Here is a 20,583-nt window from a genome sequence, read left to right on the forward strand (position 1 = left end):
TACTGCACCCAAATTCAAAAACTCTGTGATATGAATACGAAACTGATGTGCTAAATGCTGTCAAAAGTGCTTGTGGGAATGATCTATTTGGGTTAGATGAGCACAAGACTGAATTCATTTATTTTACATGGAATCCCAGGATTTTGTTTGCATTACTCATATCACTTGATGAACAACAAATACCCATGTTCTGCAAGTGGTTATGCACTCTATTGAATGCAACGTTTGTGCTGATGTAAATATTACAAGACTAAATGTGAAAAAATAGCTAAAGATTAAGTAATGTCAATTAATCTAAATTGAGATTAAATATAGTTAATGGTGACAGAATTTAGGAATAAGTGATAGATTTTTCAGACGGGGCTGAGTATTAGAATGCTCACCAAGTATGTTTCTGCTTATGAAAGACAGCTTTTATATACTTCTCCCATATGGTTACTTCTGTCTCCAGCTGGTCAATAAAGCACTTCATTGCTTGGTGTGGGGGAAAACTAATAACTGCACAACTTAGAATTTAAAGAGAAATTTCAGAAGTTGGAATAAGTGGTAGAAAAGTGAGGAGCATATTCAAGTTGCAGGAATTGCTTGTAGAATCATACAGAGATAAACAGAGTAGGGAAAAGGAGATAAGGTGATGAAGATAGAGTGATGAAGCTCTATTTCTCTATATGATTTGCAACTTTCACCTAGTTTGCATACATTTCCTATTCTTCACCTGTGGCCGAGCCATCCCAAGAATAGTATGCGTGTGTGGCTCATGGTCAGTTTAAATGTGGTTAGCGATGTGCTGTGTTATATTTATGAGATGTGGATATGACTGATAGTGGAGAAGGGAGTGAACTCAGTATAACCTTGGCCATACCAAGAGCTAAATTTTAAAATTTCAGAGTCTAGAAGCATTGCCACTGCTGCAAGAGAAAAAAGACTTATGCTTAAAAGTTAAGTCATTTTCTGAATGCATATAGTACTATAGTACTAGGTTGCTAAATTCTTCCTGATTCTGTCTGTAAGCAGTAATGGCTGGTCATAAGGTCTGTTTTGTACATGATGTGAATCACCTACACAGATTGAGAAATGTAAGCTATGGTCCAGAAGGCTTTAGGAAAGTATTACAGACTGGTAATTAGGCTTTAGAAAGGATGTCATGTTATTGGTGCTCGTTATGCAATTGCTTATTGGTGTTTTTAGAGAAAACATTTTAGGTCAGTAATGACTTTTAATTGTGAGAGCTTAGCTGGTTTTTGTGTCAGGTCTCCCAGATACTCCAGCTGTTTTTAAGACTTGTGTGGCATGAGCATGTTCATACCTGCTTTTGGGTGTCTAATCTGTAGCTGGAAATGAGCTTTACAAATTAATGAAACTGTAACACTGTAGATCTGATCTTCATTAAGAGTGCTTGTAATCTATTATTATGGTAATTACACAGGCCATTCTGAAAGTAATGCCTCATATTTATTTTCTTGGAAACTATGACAGCTACAAAGAACGTGGTAACTCTGATAGAGCAAATTCTCAGTTACAAAACACTATTTTTCAGCATAGTTACCACAATTAGCTATGCGTTTTTGCCAGCAATGAACAAGAGCCTGCACGGCAAATTAATCATCTGGAATATGGCTAATCTTTCAAACTGCTGTTGCCACTGCTGGAATACACCACTCACCACCTGACTGTGCTCACGTATGCTGACTGTTTGGTCTCCATAAATGCTCAATAAGCATCAATGAAAGTCAGTTGTTGCCATTTTTTCCACGTGGAGTAATTCAGTGATACACCTTTCCTTCATCTGCGCTTCCATGTCAGGCTTCATTTGTCCCTCAGCTGCCATGCGTCACACTGCAACAAAATGTAATGGTGTATTGGTAAGAAGGTTCAGCCTCTACTGCTGTACTGCTAACTTCACATAATAGGAGGCATTACTTTTGAAGCAACGCTCATGTACAAATGTTATATGAGTCTTCTAATTTATGTGGAAAAATCACCCCAGATAAACACAGGCAAGAGCTGAACTTAAGAGATTGCTGCATTTCCTGGTTCAAAGAAGTGATTACTTTGTGTCCAAAGAGAAAGCTCCACTTGAGAACTAAAAGCTGTAAATAAGTGCAGGCACTAGACTGAATATTTATAGCAATGTAAAGTTACTTACATGAATTAGTCCCATTAAGTTTAATGGAATTACTAATTGCTCAGTATTTAAAATAAGACTCTGTGCTCTTGTTTTTCAGCTTCTGAGGTACATGCAAACAGCTGAGCTCTCTTTGTCTAAACATAAACTTTTCATAGCATTCCTTTGATGTGGAATTGTAGTATAAGTCTGAAAGCCATCAGCTAATTGAACATTAAAATATTCTTTGTTAGTGCTATCATCTTTGGAGGCTGCCGTATACAGAAAAAAGTATTCAGGAAGCAGTTATCCTAATTGCTAAATTTTAAGTGAATAAGTATGTTATCCATTAGGTGCCTGTTAATAAAAATAAACTTGTCTTCGCTATAATTTCAGAAGCATACTGAGAATGATGTAAGAAGTTGTTGTCTTGCTGAAATAAAACAAACTGAAGAGAAATACACTGAAACTCTGGAATCAATAGAAAAAGTAAGTATTACTGCTTTACAAAAACATTATAAATGTGTTTCTATAGCACTCTAGAAAATATAACGACGTAGTCAATGTATGTATTTTTTCCCTGCAGTTTTTTATGGTGCCGTTGAAAAGGTTTTTGTCAGCATCAGAGTTTGAAACTGTTTTCATCAACATTCCTGTGAGTAACTGTATTTAATAAAGAGCTATAAGATTTGTATTTGGTTATGATGTATTTGTGTTTTACATTAGTGTATAAATTGGGTATTTGAAATACTATGCAAAATTGATTTGTGTAGCTGTAGCGTACTTGATGGAAAAGAGTATGCACACTATTTTATTTTTTTTTTTAGTCCTTTTCATGGAAAAAATGAGAAATAGTACTCTGAGATCAGATAGCAAGTTTAACCACTTTTTAACCAAAGAGGATCATTTTTGACCTGTAGAGGATAACTTATAGAAGACAAGTTGATTTCTGAAATATGCCACTAAGTGACTGTATAAAACAGTCACTGTTATGTTGCCCACCATTCAACATTCAGTAATGCTTTCAATAGAATTTGTATAAAGAGTCTGCAAATCTTTGTATCTAGCCCAGTCTGTCATTGCAGACATTTTGATGTTCAAATAACTTTTAAATTCTGAATCTGGCACTGAACAGCAAAAGCAAATCCTCTGAAGTGTCTAGGAGATGTTATTTGACTGAACTATTCAAGGTTTCCTGTGATTATCACTTTGTCCCACTTATTTTTGGCCTCTTCACAATAGTATGACAATTTTTACATACCTTTTCTGTAGTTGATTTAAGTATCCAGCAGATAACTTTGCTTTATCTGACATTAAAGAAAGACATCAGACATGGTCTGAAGCTCGTCTTAACAGAGAGAAATGAAAGGACTGCTCTTTTACGAGGCAGACTGTAAAGGAAGGATCCCCAAAGCGTGGCCCATGGACCACATCAACCTTTATCACCTATGAAAGATCATCTGTGTTGGCTATCTCTGGAATGTCCTGCAGCTTCTCAGGGCTATGGGAAGAGGTGTTTGGGATTTTTCTTCAATGGAACCTGGTTTGCAAAAATATTTTAATTGCTAAACTAGTACCAATCTGACTGCAGTTAAATTATAGCAGTTATTGAGCTAATCATAAGATGATACCTCACATCTTTCCATATTTGTCTTCCTGTTTAAGTTTTCACTGTGAATCTTAATAGCTACAATTTCCTCCTCTTTTACCATTAGTCTGAAGTACTGCCACAGATATCAGTAAACTATTTGTCTTAGAATATGTCAGCTGCCTTTAGAGAATCCTTTGCTTTGAAAACAAATTGTTCTGTCCTATGGCAGTGTTTCTTATTCACTCTGAAAGAAGCTCTGATGTGACCTTTCTTACCAACTGTGAATCTTTCTAAGGTGCAGTGTGGCCAGGTACACTGACTTAGTCGCCTTGAATGCCTCGAAGCCAGCCAGTGTTACATGCTTCACAAGGATGTAAAAGGGGCTTACACACTGCAAGCAGAAACTGAGGGATCAGCCTACTCACTACTCCTTCAAGAACAGTAAGGAGATAGATCAGCCTTTCAGTATAGTGGAGACTGTAAAAAAGAAGACAGGCATTTTAGCAGAAACTGCTGTGATAGGGTGAGGGGAAATGTTTTCAAACAAAAAAACCCATGTGATTTAGGTTGGGTATAAGGTAAAAAGTTTTTTCAAGTAAGGGTAACGACTCATTGGAACTGGTTGTCCAAAGAGAGGTGGTGAGTGCTCTGTCCTTGGTGAGGCAACTATGGTCAAGCTGGATGGGGGCTCTAAGCATGTGGTGCAGCTGTAGATGTCTCTGTTCATTGCAGGGAAGTTGGGCAAATGGTATTGAAGGGTCCCATTCTACTGAAATGATTCTATGATACTGAGATAAGAGGAGTAAAAACAACAAAAGCTATTCATCTTACTAGTTCCAAATCACATATATAATTAACTGCTATTCAGGTATTTTTTAACTTCTCTTTTCATTATAGGCATGCAGTATTCTGCTTTTACAGGATCATGGTTATTTCCTTTTAAATTCTTCTGACATCTCGTAGGCATCTGACGATACTGATAGAAATGTAGGGTTTGTCTAAGCAAAAAAAAAAAAAAAGTGTTTTCTCTGCTCAGAACTTTTCTCTGCAGCAGTTCCTCAGCAGGAAGGCTGGAGGGCAGTGGAAGCTCACTTTAAACTGAAAATAGCTGTTAGAAGCTCTACAGCGAAATGGTGATGTGGAGTGTAGTTGTGGTGGTCTCAAGACAGGACAGATTTGTCTCCGGTAAAAGCTTGTGGTGACTCATTGGTGCTTTAGGGTGGTGCTGTGTTCCTTATGTATGGATTATATAGGGATGCTAGCTGGACAAAATCATTTGCTGATGCCAAAATACATTTTATTAAGGAAAAAGGCCCGAACCACAGCTCACCAGTCTAAATAGTGCCTTTCATCAGGGCTCAGAATTCAAAATTCTATTCTTTAAGATTATATATATATATGGCTGTATATTTGCATGCATCTGTATGCCTCTGTGTATGCATGTGAGATCCTTTTGTATGTACATCTCTGCATGCATTTGGGATACGTGCAGGGAGAGATGGAAAGAAACATAACTTACTGAGGTATTGACACTTCATTAACCTTTAATGATGTTAGCATCACTTTAATTTAAAAAGTGAAGTAATTCTGGTTGAAAGAGAAGTTTAAAGACATTTTATTATTTAACATTCAACTTTATTTCAGGTTTGCTGCTTAGCTGAGTCTCTGTACACTCCTGAAAAAATGTGCTGTAGTATGTTCATCTGGAAACATTTCTGTAGTATTATGTCTATATGCTGGAATTTAAGATTCTGAGGATATGGTTGTACAATTGGTAGCAATTGAATTTGACTGGTTTTAAGCTTCTGCTATGTCAGCTGTGATGTGATTGACCTTGCAGATTTCGTCTGTAGGAAGCAAAGTGCTCTCACTTAATTCAGAGCTCAATGTTGTGTATTTTTGTAAAGTACCCTTTACCGCATTAAACAATCTTTGGCAGCTTTCATAAACAATCCTATGTTTTTTATTACAGAGGTCTGCATACCACTTAATTATCCTGATTAAAGAATTTCTTAACCTGTTTTGACTTAATTCATTATGACTTCTGTGATAGCATCCTTACAGTATAAGGCTGGTGTCATCTACAATAGCATACAGTTTTTTTTTAAATAATAGCAATCTAAGATTCTTCTCTACTGTGCTCATGGAGAAAATCTTCTGCAGTATTCTTGCCTCTCTCTCAGCCGTTAGCTGTTTGCTGTATTGGGAAACCCATTATGATTGCAGTGAACTTAGCACTAGAACATCACTAACTGACCAATGTACAAAATTAATTTTTCACAGCTCAGGGACATGAATCATTACTTTATCTTGTCACTAAAGCATTTACTAGACTTGCTTTATTGTAAAATTATTATAAAATGAAGATGAATTAATAGTGCCTGTTCCAAGCCAGAATAAATGAGTCTTAAATAGGTAGTTGTTCAAATTCAGCTTTTCTTATTACAGTGTATGGAAGATGTGAAAACCTTGAACTTAGGTTCTAATCACAAATGATCTGTTCTCCAGTTTATTCAATTAAAGAATTTAAGATGAAGCCACTTATTTTTATATTCAAAACTTTGTTCTGTTTTAAAAATAATTTCCCCCTTCTCATCGCTGTTTTTAAGGATTTGGTGAAAATTCACAGGAGTCTAACACAGGACATCAGTGATTCCATTATTAACAAAAACGATCAGAACTTGTATCAAATTTTTATTAGCTACAAGGAGAGGTAAGATTTATGTACTAATTTTTGTCTAATTATGATATCTATGCCCAATCCGTGAAATCATTTTACTATATTTTGATGAATGTTTCTAAACTAAAATTGAATTCAATGTCAGCATTATAAAGCTAATATTTTGTGTTATGACCCTGGAAGTCAAAATGTCATCTATTACTTAATGAGCTATGCCTCTTTTCATTCCAATTTTAGCAAAATTGTTACATAGTTTTATATGAACAGTCTCTTATTGCATCAGGAAAGGTTTAGGTTGGTTATGAGGAGATTTCTTCATGGAGAGAGTGTTAAAGCATTGGGATGGGCTGCCCAGGGAAGTGATTTAGTCACCATCCCTGGACATATTTCAAAGATATATGGACATGGCACTACAGGACATGGTTTAGTGATGGGACTTGGTAGGTCAGGTTGATGATTGGACATGATTTTGAAGGTCTTTTCTGGCATATGTGATTCTTTAGACAGGTAGCAACTACATTTCTAACAAAACTTAAATAGTGGTTTTTTTTTTGCCCTCAGCACTTTTTTTTAACATTTAACATTTTATAGCATGTACCTGTATTGTTTAATGGATAGAATGGTATAAAGATGTAAAAGGTGCAAAATAAGGCAAGGATATGTAATAAGGGCATTCCAGGTTAAAGAAAGCAAGAGAGGTGATAAACATGAAAGCAGAGAACATAGGTGTGAAAGAGAAGTCTTACTCTGATCTGCAGTCAAGTATGGCAGGGAAGCAAGCATACTTTACCTTCAAACTGTCAAAAATAGCCAGACTAATAACAGGATAGCCACGTGAGCATGTTGTACCCTGTAGGCTAGTTGCCAATATGTTTAAGCCCTTTTCAAATTGTGTTTTTGTACTGAACAGCACTGAACAACTGTTGAGCTGTATGGATGAACTTACAGACCTATGATACTTAGCTGAAAAGCTGTGCTGTGGGTTACAGTGCTGACTTAACACAAACTAACTCTTGGATTGTGATTAAAATTCAGTTTCTGGATCCGGAATGCAAAAGAGTGGTGGGATCAAATTGGATTCTCCTGGGAGTGATGGGGAAGGAGGATTGTTGGGATAATAATGGGCTTGTGAGGAACTGAGCAGCAGCATCTGGAGGATGTTTGACAGATGAGTTGTTTTCTGGATGAGGAACACCAGCCAGACAGTCCATAAACAGTCTTGCCTTCAAGATCCTCTATCTCAGCTTTTCTGGCAGAGGACAGAATTATTCCCTGGGCTGATAAACTTGCTGCTGTTCTAGGAGGGAAATAGGGGACAATAACTTGCTCTGGAAAATACTTATTTTTCAAAAGTAGCACTGAAATGTCTGCTATAAGGGCAACAAAGGACACTGAGAAGAAATCTCAGTCTTACCTGCATTATGCAGAAGGGGAACAACATGACATAGGACATTGTAGCACATTCTGGAAGTAATCAGAAGTGATGTTTAGTCAGTATTATCACTTCAGTTGTGTAATGAATGACCAAGATTCAGTTGGGGATAAAGGAATTTAGGAGGCCCAAAAGGAAAGCCATAGGAACTGCCCAAAAAGGAATTTAAAAACACAGAGAAGGAATCACCTAAAGAAATGTATGGAAAACGTATAACAAAACAGAACTCTGCCATGGGACTAAAAGAAGCACTTTAAGAAGGGTCAAGAGAATACCTTTATTAAAACAGACTCTTCCATGAAGCATTAGTTCTGTTGACAGCTACTGGGTATTTACTTTAATTCATGCTGTTATTTGGATCTGAAAGCTCACATGATGTAACCTGGTAGAAAACGTTGGAGATGGATCAGTTAGGATAACTTACCAGTTCTTTAAAGTATATGCACAATTAATCCTATTAAACTTGTTAGAGAATTTATTCACTGCACTCTTAAAAATTTGCAGTGCTGTAAATATGTGGTGTTCTCCTGTTAGACAGTGATTATACTGCTTTTAATGAGTCCTGCATTTATTGCAGCATACACATGTGAATGTTAAAGGAAGTTGCAGTGATTTTTACAGCATTTTGAACGCAGTTTTAACTTTATTTTTCTGAATACTTTTCATTGTTTTCATTGTTGGAGTCTGGCTATGTGTGATGCTGGCATAATTAAACGCTACTCCTGTTGAAAAGAAGATTGCCTTTTTTTTTTTTTGTGAAAAATGAGCAAGAATTTTCCTGAAATAAGCAAATGTTCCCTTTATTCTTTATCTCTTGCTTTGATTTAGATTGGTTATTTATGGACAGTACTGCAGTCAAGTGGAAACAGCCATATCATGCTTAGACAACATTTCTAAGACAAAAGAAGATGTTAAGTTGAAGTTAGAGGTATACGAATTTTATAATGTTTGTGTGTGTGTATTATATGTGTTCTGATAACTATGTCCTGCTTTCAACCAAGTCAAAAATGTAGTGGATTAAAACTGAATTTGTTCATCATCTTTTCCTTGTAATTTATTGGAACCTCTCATCGGATTAATGTTTAGCTGTTGAGATACAGACCCTGGCAATCCTGAATGGATAAAGTGAGTGATGCTTTCCACTGGCAGTAGTAGGGTTAGGATTTATTTTTGGAACTGATATTTCTCTGTTTGTCATATGTTGGCTGAGAATACAGAATTGCAGACTTCTGTGCCAAATAAGCCCATCTTGAAGCTTCTTAGGGCTTGTTGCCTACCAAGAGCCCCTGTTCTTTTCAGCTGGGTTACTGGCTGGTGCTCAGGGTTAATGTGTCCCAAGTTAGTGTGTTCAAGGTGCAGGACTTTGCATTTTCCTTGATGGCTTCATGAGGTTCCTGCTGGATGTTCTCTGAAGAGCATCAGCTGCACTTGCAATCTGGTGTTGTATGTGGACATGCTGTGGATATCCTTCCACTTTCCTGCTAAAAATATTAAAATTGTTAACTAAGAGGAGAAAACAGTAAACTCAGACATTGGTATAACTGTAGCAGATCTGTTCTGGATATTCCTAGTCACCTTCTTTGTTTGCCCAGGAGTGGCTTTCAGGAGCATTTGCTTTCAAAACTGTCTTTTGCTTTTTTGAAGGTGGTTGCAACGTCTGCCTTCGTTGCTCTGCTTATAGGCAGTATCTTTTTTTTTTTTCCCAGTTGAATTCTACGCCTCATTTCTGTTGTGATGTTTAGTCCATATTTTTTCTTGTGAAATATCTAAGAAGAAATGTCTATACACAGTCTTTGTTGAGATTTTACTGTCATATCGAGTACTTTCTTCCAGTTTGTTGAAAGCCTTTGTCTCAAATTTGCTGAAGTTATTACGACAGCCAATGTATCTGTTCAACATGGTATTCATGGAAATTGTGTTTTTTTTTTTTTTTTTTTTTAATTATTGTCCTAATCTATTTTTCTGTTTCAAACTAGGAATGCTCTAAGAGGGCCAACAACGGGAAATTTACTTTGCGAGATCTTTTAGTGGTTCCAATGCAAAGAGTGCTAAAATATCACCTACTGCTCCAGGTAACAGAACTGTGATTGTTTATCATCAGTGGTTTATAAGTATGAGAGCTTAAAAGCCTTTATCAAAGGAAGGTAACTGACATTTCCATAGATTTGAGACTAATTTGTTATGAAATAAAATGCAGTGAAGCACAGGTTTTCTTAGAGATGATTCTTCAGAGCTGATGCATTTCTGAGAATGATGAAAAAACACAGCTGTTTCCCAGTATTTGAACCTTTCATTCTTGTTATGTTTAAAATGGTTAGTAGTAGCACGCTATAATCGTGGTGCTTTGAAATGTGGATCGTTATCCCTCAACAAGGAAGCTGAACCATACTTACAGCTTACTTTTAAGATGCTTTTCTGCTGTCATAAATTACAATAAAGCCATATTTATTTTGAAATGCTTCTTGTTATAACCCACAAAGCACGAGCTCTCACAGTTAGCCCTATAATAAGGGTGGAGAGTCTTATAAATTTGATTTGATAGCTGTGCCAGGAGACTCATTAGTTCAGCTGCAAAGAAATATATTACTATATGAGACTGTCAGCCCTGCTGATGCTTGTAAAATGTTGTTTTAAAAAAGATCTACTGCTTGCTTGTATAGTAAAATTTTGACTCTATGGAACAACATAGATTTTGTATATTAAGTTTTTGAAATATTTCTGAACCATCAACATTTCAGTTGACAGAAATTTGGAACAAAATAAATGACCAAACTGCTTTTTAAAAAAACATGGCTTCTTAGCAGAGGCTTATTAGAGTTACGGTAGTATGGTTAGGTGGAGGTTGGATTTGATGATCTTTAAGGTCTTTTCCAACCTTAGCAATTCTATGATTCTATAGCTTTATAATCAACCTTTTATATTATGACAAGATGAAATACGATGTGTCGCTATGTTCTAAAGTTTGAGATAACATGTAGTAACAGCATACATTGTACAAAAAAGTCTTATAGACTTAAAATGAAAAAAAAAAAATCTAGTAAAACTCTTAAAATTGTAATTTGAAATATATTTTTTTTATTTCCTAGGATTTTAAGGAGGTTTTTTTTGCTAGCTGGGATGTATAATTTTATTTTCAAATCATGAACAAATATTCTGTTTCCCTAGGACGTTATTTTTTAAGAAGAACTTGAAAAAAACTTTTATTTTCCAAAGGGAAAATGGCAAAAAAAAAAAAAAAAAAAAAAAAGGCAAGTGTGATTTAAATGTGTACTCTGAGTCAACTTTGTCAACAGTGACAGTTGTCAAAGCTAGCTGAGATCTTACTGGTAGTGTATGTCCCTGTCTGCAGCCAAATGAATGCCTTGGAATGGGATTATACACTGAATAGCAGTGAGCAAATGAACTCAACTGATGATCCGATTGGCAATACTTAATTGCTATGAAGGCAAATTGGTTTCTACTGATTGTAATAATACAAATACCAGTATTTAGACTATGTCATTCTTAAATGATCTTTGCCAGTTATTTGTTTGCAACAGTCCTTGCTCAGCTTACAAGTTGGTTACAGTGGGGAAGAAAATGTGAATTCTCAGGTTGTGTTTTCTGTTCTTAGGTGTGGGGTTTTTTCTTTTTTTTTGGGTGGAGTGTTGTTGGTGGTTGTTGAGGAATGGTGCGTGGAGTAATAACTTCAGTTTTCAGCTGTCAGACAATGGGTGAGAAATTTAAACTACTTTTGTCAATAGGAGCTGGTAAAGCACACTACAGATCCCATGGAGAAAGCAAATCTAAAACTGGCACTTGATGCAATGAAGGTAAGTCGTGCTGATTAAGTTTTTATATCCATGTTGGCATTTAAAATGGTAGTTCATAAGTATATTTCCTGGAAACTAGTATTCTTCACAACAGATCAAATAGGTATTTGCTCAAGTCATTGTGTGCTCTGTGAGTACGTAGTTGAAGGCTTTCTCCAAGCCTTGGAACAAATTCAGTATATATGAAATGGAGCTTCCTCATTTCAATTTACTTTTCTTATCACTTTGCTGTCATGTACTGAGGCAAGCAGCAGGTGTTTCAATAAATTTGGTCTTAGTTCCAAAGTGTAGGACTATTTCTATAACTCAAAGCCAATTCTAATCAAGGTCAGTGGTTTCCCAATGAGGCGAAGACATCTTTCTTTAGAAGACTCTATTTCTATGATCTCTGTGGCTTTACCCTTGAAATTAGTGGTATATTTCTTTAGGTACAGTACCTGTCATCTCCTGCAAGTGGCACAAACAAATGCTTTATAGAAGAGCAGTACTGCCTTAATATTACTTTGTGTTCCTCTGTGCAGTGAAATTTCTGCTTCACTTGGCTTCACTACGTGAGTTGTGAAATTGATGTGGTGGAATTGAGTTTTTTTTCTATTCTGTGGTGGGGGAAAGCCAATACAGTATAGGTCATATCTTCTTCTATTGCAATCTATATTGACCACAGGAGATGCAGAAGTCAAAATAAGTAAGTTTTCAGTCATGCAGCTGCCTATGCTGCTACTTGAATTCCTAGAATACAGACTAGCTCACAAGTGAGATTTTTGGCTCCCCTTTTTTGTTTCCAAGTTCTGTGCTGTGAATGCAGAGGGCGCTTGTGTGATAATCTCACAGGAAGATGCCTGAAGGGAGTGGCACAGCATTGCTTCCAGCTGGTGGCAAGGCAGGCATCTTGGTGGCTAGTAATTGGCTAGGAATCATAGAATCATAGAATGGCCTGAGTTGAAAAGGACCACAATGATCATCTAGTTTCAACCACATCCAGCCTGGCCTTGAATGCCCCCAGGGATGGGGCATCCACAACCTCCTTGGGCAACCTGTTCCAGTGCGTCACCACCCTTTGTGTGAAAAAATTCCTCCTAATATCTAACCTAAACCTCCCCTATCTCCGTTTAAAACCATTCTTCCTTGTCTTATCACTGTCCACCCTTGTAAACAGCAATTCCCGTTCTTGTTTATATATGCTTCCTTCAAGTATTGGAAGGCCATAATGAGATCTCTCCGGAGCCTTCTCTTCTCCAAGCTAAACGAGCCCAATTCCTTCAACCTCTGCTCATAGGAGAGGTGCTCCAGCCTTCTGATCATCTCAGTGGCCCTCCTCTGGACCCACTCCAAGAGCTCTACATCGTTCTTGTACTGGGGGCCCAGGCCTGGGGGGAAAACAATTGTGGTTTTATTTTTTTTTCCACTTTTTTTTTCTCCTTTGATTATGTTCTTCATTGTTTCTGGTGATGGCTGACTCAAACTAAGACCAATTAAGAAAACTTTTGTCAGAATGATTGTGCAGTCGTGCCCTGCCTAGCAGCCGATGATAATAATAAATAATTCTGCAGGAACTGGCATCTCTCACTAAGGTCACATCATCATTTTCCTCCCAGTTAAACCATATCCTTCCATACTAAGCCCTATTAGAGCAGTAGAAGTAGCCATGCAACATAGATTTGTTGCTTCTACAGGCTTTCGTTTGTCTGCTTGGAAATGATATTTGGAAAAAAACTGACAACAAGCGGGTACCGCATCCTGGAAAGGAAATGTGTCATTTTTCTTTAAGCAACAATCAAGAGGTTTTTTCTAGACCAACTCTTGGAAGACTGATGTGAATGTATCCTGTTTGCATTCCTTTGGGAAACTGGCATGATAATTGTAGCTATTCTATGGTTCTGATTAAAATTTTATTAGAAAGAATATGTATCCTTTTCCTACGCTCCCAAATTTGTAGTTGTATTGAAGGATACTGTAAAAGCAAGTTGTGAAGATCAGAATACCTTTTCTAACCGCTGCTCTCAGCATCCCTGACCTCACCAGTTACACTGCTGCTTGCTCCTTATCTCTAGCCATAAACAGAGAAGCCTCAGCAAATTTTCACTATTACTCAAGCGCATTCAAAGCTATTTAAAGGCTGTAGTGAAATGTATATGTTATGTGCTCTGGTAAGGAAGACAATAATAATCTCAACCTGTTAATTTAAGTAGTATATCGCTTTAAGGACACTTAAAATTTGTGTAATATCTTCTTTCTGCTGTACAATACTATTATTCTGCAGTAGCTTCTTATGTCTCTCTTAATATGCATTCCATCACATACATTAAATCCTTACTTTTGAGGAACATTACATATGTTTTCTATTACATTCTATTTTTACCTTCTTTTCTATTATCTGATTTTGAATGTTGTTGACTGCTTTCTTTAGGCCACTGCTGTACTGCATAAATTACATTCCATCTTCAGTTTTTAGAATAAGTCATTAACAAAATCCAGAGAAAGTTAGTCCTTTAAAAGAAAAAACAACAACAAAAACAAAACAGTATGTTGTCCTTTCTTGCTATAGGATTTGTATTTGAACAGATAAAAAATGAAGAAAGCTGTATATTTGATTTAAGATGTGCAGAGGCTTTTTTACGTGTTTAGTCAGACAGATTGGTAATTCAGTAACATCAAGTATGTATATATTTGAATGTAAGTATGTACGTATTTCTTTAAATGTGAAGATAAGCCTAAGACAGAACTAGAAATAAATTGGCTGAAATAATGTATTGAAGTGGTTTGTTTTGTACTTTCTCCCTTTTTTGGTTGATGCTCTAGGACTTGGCTCAGTATGTGAATGAAGTGAAGAGAGATAATGAAACGCTCCGTGAAATTAGACAATTTCAACTATCAATAGAGAATTTGGTATGTGATAGTTTTACCTTATACAGTTCTTAGTAACTTTTGATCAAATGCGATGATATACGTACATTTTTATTCTTTTATATGGGAAGATAGTAAGTAATCTTGGTGAAATTCACATGCAAGTATGACTTGCTTGGTCTAGAATGATAGAATGATGATTTACTTGCAGAGATATCTGCTAAAACTCTGTAAATTCCTGCTGGGGGGTTATACGTACTTACAAATATTCGTGTAGATAAATGTTTGTATTTGTACAGTGACTCAGATGACTTTGAAATGCAAAAAATTCTTTGAGACAAGTATAGGACAATCTGATGCCCTATTGTATGTAGGTTGCTCTTCAAGTAATGCCTCCTATTTATTTGCCTGGAAACTACAACAGGTGAAAAGCACAATAGCACTGCTTGATAGAGCAAATTCTCAGGCACAAAATGCTATTTTTCAGTGTAGTTAACACCATCAGCTATGCATTTTAACCAGCAATAAAGAAAAGCCTGCATGCTGTGCTCATAAAAGTAGGCATGGCTGTCCATAACTTGGATTGTCTTTCATGTCAGTGTTACCACTGCTTAAATGCACCACCCGTGAGCACTTGCTGTGCTCACATCCACTGTTTGGTCCCCATAAATGTTCAGCAAGCATCAATTAATATCAATGGGTGCCATTTTTTCTGTGTAGAAGAATTCAGTGATATACCTTTATATCCTACGTGCTTCCAGGTCTCACTCCATTTTGTCAGACTGTCCCTCAGCTGCCATCAGTTTCAAAGCAACAAAATGTAATGGAATACTGGTGAGAAGGTTCAACCTCCAATATCTGCAGTGCACATTTCAATGATGTGAAGGGCCAAGATAACAAGAGGCATTACTTTTTGAGTGGTCCTTATATTTAGTTTAAATGACAGTGACCTGAAAAGCCCTTTTCTGGGGTAAAAGAAGTGGTCTAACATTTTAGTGTGTTACCTTACCACTTTTGCTGTACTGAATTAAGCCTATTATTTCTGTTTCAGAATCATTCCCTCTTACAGTATGGAAGACCTCAGGGTGATGGGGAAATAAGGATAACTACGTTAGACAAACGGGCGAGGCAAGACAGGTGATGTCATGACTTCTGGTGTTTGCTATTAAAATGCCTGTGAAGTAACTCTCTTTGCATATTTGAGGTCAGTTCATTGATTCTTGAGAGTGCTTCAATTTCGCTGTGCACTCACAGACACCATTATTTGTTTAGCAAGTGAATTTGTGAAGAAGTTATGTATGGGAAATTAGCTATTGCATTATCATATAAGATAATCTATGTCTCTAGCAACAGTACTTTCAGTGTTTCTTGTTTTGATATTCAGTAGTTAAGCTGTTCAAAGTTTTAAGCTCCACAGGCAAAGATTTATAAGATGAGACTTGGTATGCTGGCTATCTGGAATGTTTTTAACTCTCTTTACATTGTATTTTCATAGGCATATCTTCTTGTTTGATCTGGCTGTAATTGTTTGCAAACGGAGAGGTGATAATTACGAAATGAAGGAAATAATAGATCTTCAGAAATACAAAATTACAAATAACCCCACTACTGATAAAGAAAATAAAAAGGTAAGTACTTGCTAATAATGTTCATGTAAAATATATACATTTTCAACATCAGTTAGAAACATTTTTGCAGGATTTAGAATGTACATATACAATTTATATACAAAGTTTTATGTATTATCCAAAAGCCAAGATGAGTATTTAGAAGTTTCAACTTCATTTATTTTGATGTAGCTAAAGCATTTGACTAAGCAATTCCCATGTCAACAGAATAGCGTGCTCTTGGTGTTTAGAAGATAAGGGCTTTTATTAAGGAACATAGAGATGTTTTTTTGTTCCTTTTGGTTTTTTTTTCTGTGTAACTTTCTGTGTATTGCCAATCTTTTTCTACAGTGGTCTTATGGCTTCTACCTCATTCATATCCAAGGTCAAAATGGTTTAGAAGTTTATTGCAAAACTAAAGATTTGAAGAAAAAATGGCTTGAACAATTCCAGATGGCTCTGTAAGTATTTGTGTTAAAGTAAAATCATGTTACTTAAGAGTAGGAATGTCACTTGAACTACACTACTTATGTTTTGTTTTTTAATACAGGCTAGTTAACTATTTTGTTTGACTTTCTGAAAAACAATAGTGCTGACACATCTTCATGAACGTGGTATTTCCCTGAAACTCCTCTTGAAAAAGAAAGAGGGCACTCTAGACTATGTATTGCCAAATTTGCTGCTAAGACTACTTCAGTAATGCTGTCTTAAACAACTGGGGTGAAATAATTATTTTAGCAATAAAGATATATCATTCTGATAACTTTTCCCCTCCCATTTTAATTTTGAGTAGTTGAAATACATTTTTGAAAGATGACACAGAAGACTAAAGAGAGGGGATTCTGGCATTTTTCTAGGTAGTTTTTTACTAATTTAATGTTTAGTATTTGGAATAAGTTACTCAACTTGGTACATTTCATTTCAAAAGCCTGATTTCCTCTGTATATTTTGAACTAAAAGGAGCAGACTGCTTTAGACTTCTCAAAGTTGTTCAGATGAAGCACTGCGTGTAACCTTATTGGTATGCAGCATAAGCTTTATTTCCATATCTGATTCTTCTTGGAAAGACAACTATGAGTATTGACACCTCAGATATTCTTATTACATGTGAAAGTTGTGAACAAGAGAATTGAATGAGAAAGTGATGCGTGCTTTATTTAAAAAACAAACAACAAAAAACACAAAAACAACAAAGCAACAAAGTGTGGGAGAGAATGAGATAATCCCTGTGAAAATAGAGAGATAGCATTAATAAGTTTTTTTTTTTTTTTTTTTTTTTTGGATGTGATTGCAAAGGTTTGTGGAGTAGAGAAAAAAGCTGTTATGAGCTGATATGACTGGAACTTGCTTATAAGCTATATATATTCCTTCAAAACCTCAGTATGATGAGTGTTAATGATTTAAATGAAAATAAAAGGGAAGGCAACCTGAGCTGGACAGATATAATGATGCCCTCTAACCATGAAGATCTTGCTGATTTTGGCAAAAAAAAGAGATGATAAATTTTGGCAGAAACCGATATTGTAGTGAGAAATGGGAAAAGATTTGGAGTGTGTAGAAAGCTGCATACTTCGCCTTTTCCTATCTTTCTGTCCGTGTTCTGTCCCTGCTGTTTTATTGTCATTATTGATATTTAGTTAAACATAGAATAGAACATGTAAGGAAATCACGAGGAGCTCAGATGTTTCAGCTTTAGCTCTGTAACTATTGATTGATTTTCAGACTTCATACCTCATACTTGTGTGCAAAAAATCCGGAAAACCAAGAACAGAAAAGTAAAGGAGATCAGTAAGAGTCAGTTAAGTTTCTTGTGGGTTTTTTTGTTTGTTTGTTTGTTTTCCCCAGGAGCACCTCCTCATTTATTCTCAAATATCTTTTTAGTTCTATGCAGGCATGTTTTCTTGCCCTCTCCTCTATTTTCTATTTTCTCTGGTCTCTAGTGCCTGAGGACATCCCCATCCTTTGTGCACACTTGTGCAGCTCCTCTGAGGCTCCTAGTTAAGTGCTGAGCTGGGTCTAGCCCCTCCGCCTCACTCACCTCCTCTCAGCGCTGCCCTTGGATGTGCCTTTGCAAGGAGGGCTGCTGCTGCCAGTTGCCTTGTGAGCAGAGAGACATGGGCCTGCAGGGCTTACAGGTTATTGTGGTGCTCATTCCTCTGGGGATTGTGAGGTTTCTCATTGAAAACGAGTATGGTGGTGCCAGCCTTGTCTTGCACAGATGATCATCCCTCTTGTAAACCCATGCCTCTGGGTTAACCTCTTCCTATGTGATTAAAGGTTGAAATGCAGAAGCATGGGAACTGGAGGAGCAGAGTTACTTCATGTCAGGGCTAGCATGTAACATGATACAGTGGTATGATTTGCATCAGCCAATGCTTTTTCTTTGTTGTTTTATAACCACTGAGATTTAAATGTGGAGCTTTTGTACTTTATGAAGCTCTTATACCTTCACCTAGTCTGTTGCAGGGGCTTGATCTTATAGCATATTTCCCACAGCAGCTTTCTCAAAACATACCTCAGCGTATATAGAAATAATGATATTCTAATCAGTGCTAAGGTACAAGAATTTGGGAAAAAATGAAGCCAACTTCTGAACAATTGGATGGTTGATTTGATTTGTTTTTTTGGGGTGTCATTGCTTATTGAATAATGCCTACTCTAGTATTGTAATTCCACACTGAAAAGTAGCCATGACTAAAAGTATGTAGTTATTTATCATACTCAATAATAATTACCACTTTCTTGGACAAAATACTTCTTATTTTTAAATTTTACAGAGACTGCAAAAATGGCACAGTTAAGAAGGGTTGCATTAGATGCTTGTTTGATGATCAGAAATAATGTTTACAGTTCCAGACAGAAATTTCAGTGCAGTTCTTTTGCCTTCTGGATAGCATTATAAACAAAATCAGGTGTCTGCAAGTCTTAATCTAAGAATGTAACAAAAGAACAGATTAGGATCTCTCTTACAATTTATAAATCAAGAGTAAGCCTTTTTTTCTCCCCCTAGAATAACTCGTTGGCATAATTATGTTAGGCTGCAATTTTGCTTTCATAGGGTGGAGTTTATATTGGTCTATGAGCAACAGTGATAATAGTTATTGCTGAAAAAGCACTTACTGTAAAGATACCTTACTTTGGTTCCTGTACCTGTAAAATTATTTCAAGAAAAATGCTGTTAAAATCTTTTCATCGTAAACAAGACCTAAATTCAATGAAATCAGCTGAATAATTCTTTCACTGCTCTGGTGTAACTGAGATGAGAGTTTGTCTCTAGATTTGGAAAGCTCCTGTTATTGATGAAGTATGAAATAGAGGAGAACACAGGATTGCAAACTGGGCTTAGTTTCAGCTTGATGGGCAGAATGCATTAGGCATACTTGATATAGCAAATATTAGAAATCCCAGTGCAATTTTCAGAGTGCTACTTTTCATACTAGTTAACTTTGTAAGAAAACTACCTTAAACCATTAAAAATATTCTACTTCTTGGCTTGCACAGTTGTTGTAGTTGTTATTGTATTCTGAGTTGTTTTGTCATGAGAGAGGCTGGCAACAACTGGTTACTGTTAATATGAAACTGAGTAAGTTATTATTATTCAATAGCAGTTCTGCTACAAGTAGGTTTTTTTTGTGTGTCTACTGCTTTATGTAGATAATACATAATGGAACAACACCTCCATTTTATTTTTCCAAATACTTTCGTGAAGGTGACTGATGGAGCCAGTACACACGCTACATTCTCAGCAACAGTAAAACTGCAGCACAGTTGTATTGGCACTGTTTATCTTTTCACAGTTATTTCCAATGTTGAAGCTGAGTCTGCCCCTGCTCTTTTTTTTTTTTTTTTTTTTTTTTTTTTTTTAGTGTATTTTGTACAGTCTGAGAAACTCTGGTTTACTGGGAGATTTGTTTTTTTTCTGAGCAGTAAAATGATGCAGGACGTTGGGGCAGCGCCCATCAACATTGCAGTCAAACTCTCAAAGATGAAACTTTGGTTGGCTTCTGAATTCAAGAAGGTTTTGCCACACGATTGAAATATGTTTTAGTGGGAACCCGCATAATGCACTTGGTTTAGTTTGCTTTTGGTGTGTCCTGTTCCCTCTCACTGGTGTGAGTGGAAGTTCTGGTGCACAGAGAGACTGTAATTGCTTATTGCCTCAGAAGAAGCACTACTTAGCAGTAGTGGTTAATTTGGGCAGTTGCTACTTTGTTTTTGGAACTCTATTAATAATAATAGATGAGCTTATAGCTGTATGGGTAAACAAGCACCTTTTTAAAGATAGTACTGCAAAGACTTTACTAGATGTAGAGCACTTGTTTAATCTAGCGTGTCAAATAGCATTGGTTTAAGCGTAGAGTCATTTCATATCCAAGATAATATTAATAGAAATGTACAGCCAAATTACTGCACCAAATTACTCAACCATGCTAGAGACTTTATTTGAGAGTTTGTCAGCTATGTGATTGTGCATGGCTTATTTGCTGCATGCTAACTATTAAAACCTCAAAAA

General features: G+C 36.3%; 1 protein-coding gene across 4 annotated transcripts in view; it reads left to right on the top strand.

The window, feature by feature from the left end:
* VAV3 (vav guanine nucleotide exchange factor 3) overlaps positions 1–20,583 on the top strand; it is a 180,967-nt gene that overhangs the window by 87,118 nt on the left and 73,266 nt on the right. For all 4 annotated transcript variants that reach the window (XM_042874005.1, XM_042874001.1, XM_042874003.1 and 1 more), the window contains exons 6-15: positions 2,501–2,593; positions 2,691–2,759; positions 6,305–6,408; positions 8,636–8,735; positions 9,784–9,879; positions 11,551–11,619; positions 14,419–14,505; positions 15,515–15,600; positions 15,959–16,091; positions 16,422–16,531. In XM_042874005.1, the coding sequence (XP_042729939.1) occupies positions 2,501–2,593; positions 2,691–2,759; positions 6,305–6,408; positions 8,636–8,735; positions 9,784–9,879; positions 11,551–11,619; positions 14,419–14,505; positions 15,515–15,600; positions 15,959–16,091; positions 16,422–16,531 (947 nt within the window). The remainder of the gene's footprint in view (positions 1–2,500; positions 2,594–2,690; positions 2,760–6,304; positions 6,409–8,635; positions 8,736–9,783; positions 9,880–11,550; positions 11,620–14,418; positions 14,506–15,514; positions 15,601–15,958; positions 16,092–16,421; positions 16,532–20,583) is intronic.

The sequence above is a fragment of the Lagopus leucura genome, unplaced genomic scaffold (genome assembly GCF_019238085.1).
Source record: "Lagopus leucura isolate 7727_CA_CO unplaced genomic scaffold, USGS_WTPT01 Super-Scaffold_100009, whole genome shotgun sequence".
Taxonomy (NCBI): domain Eukaryota; kingdom Metazoa; phylum Chordata; class Aves; order Galliformes; family Phasianidae; genus Lagopus; species Lagopus leucura.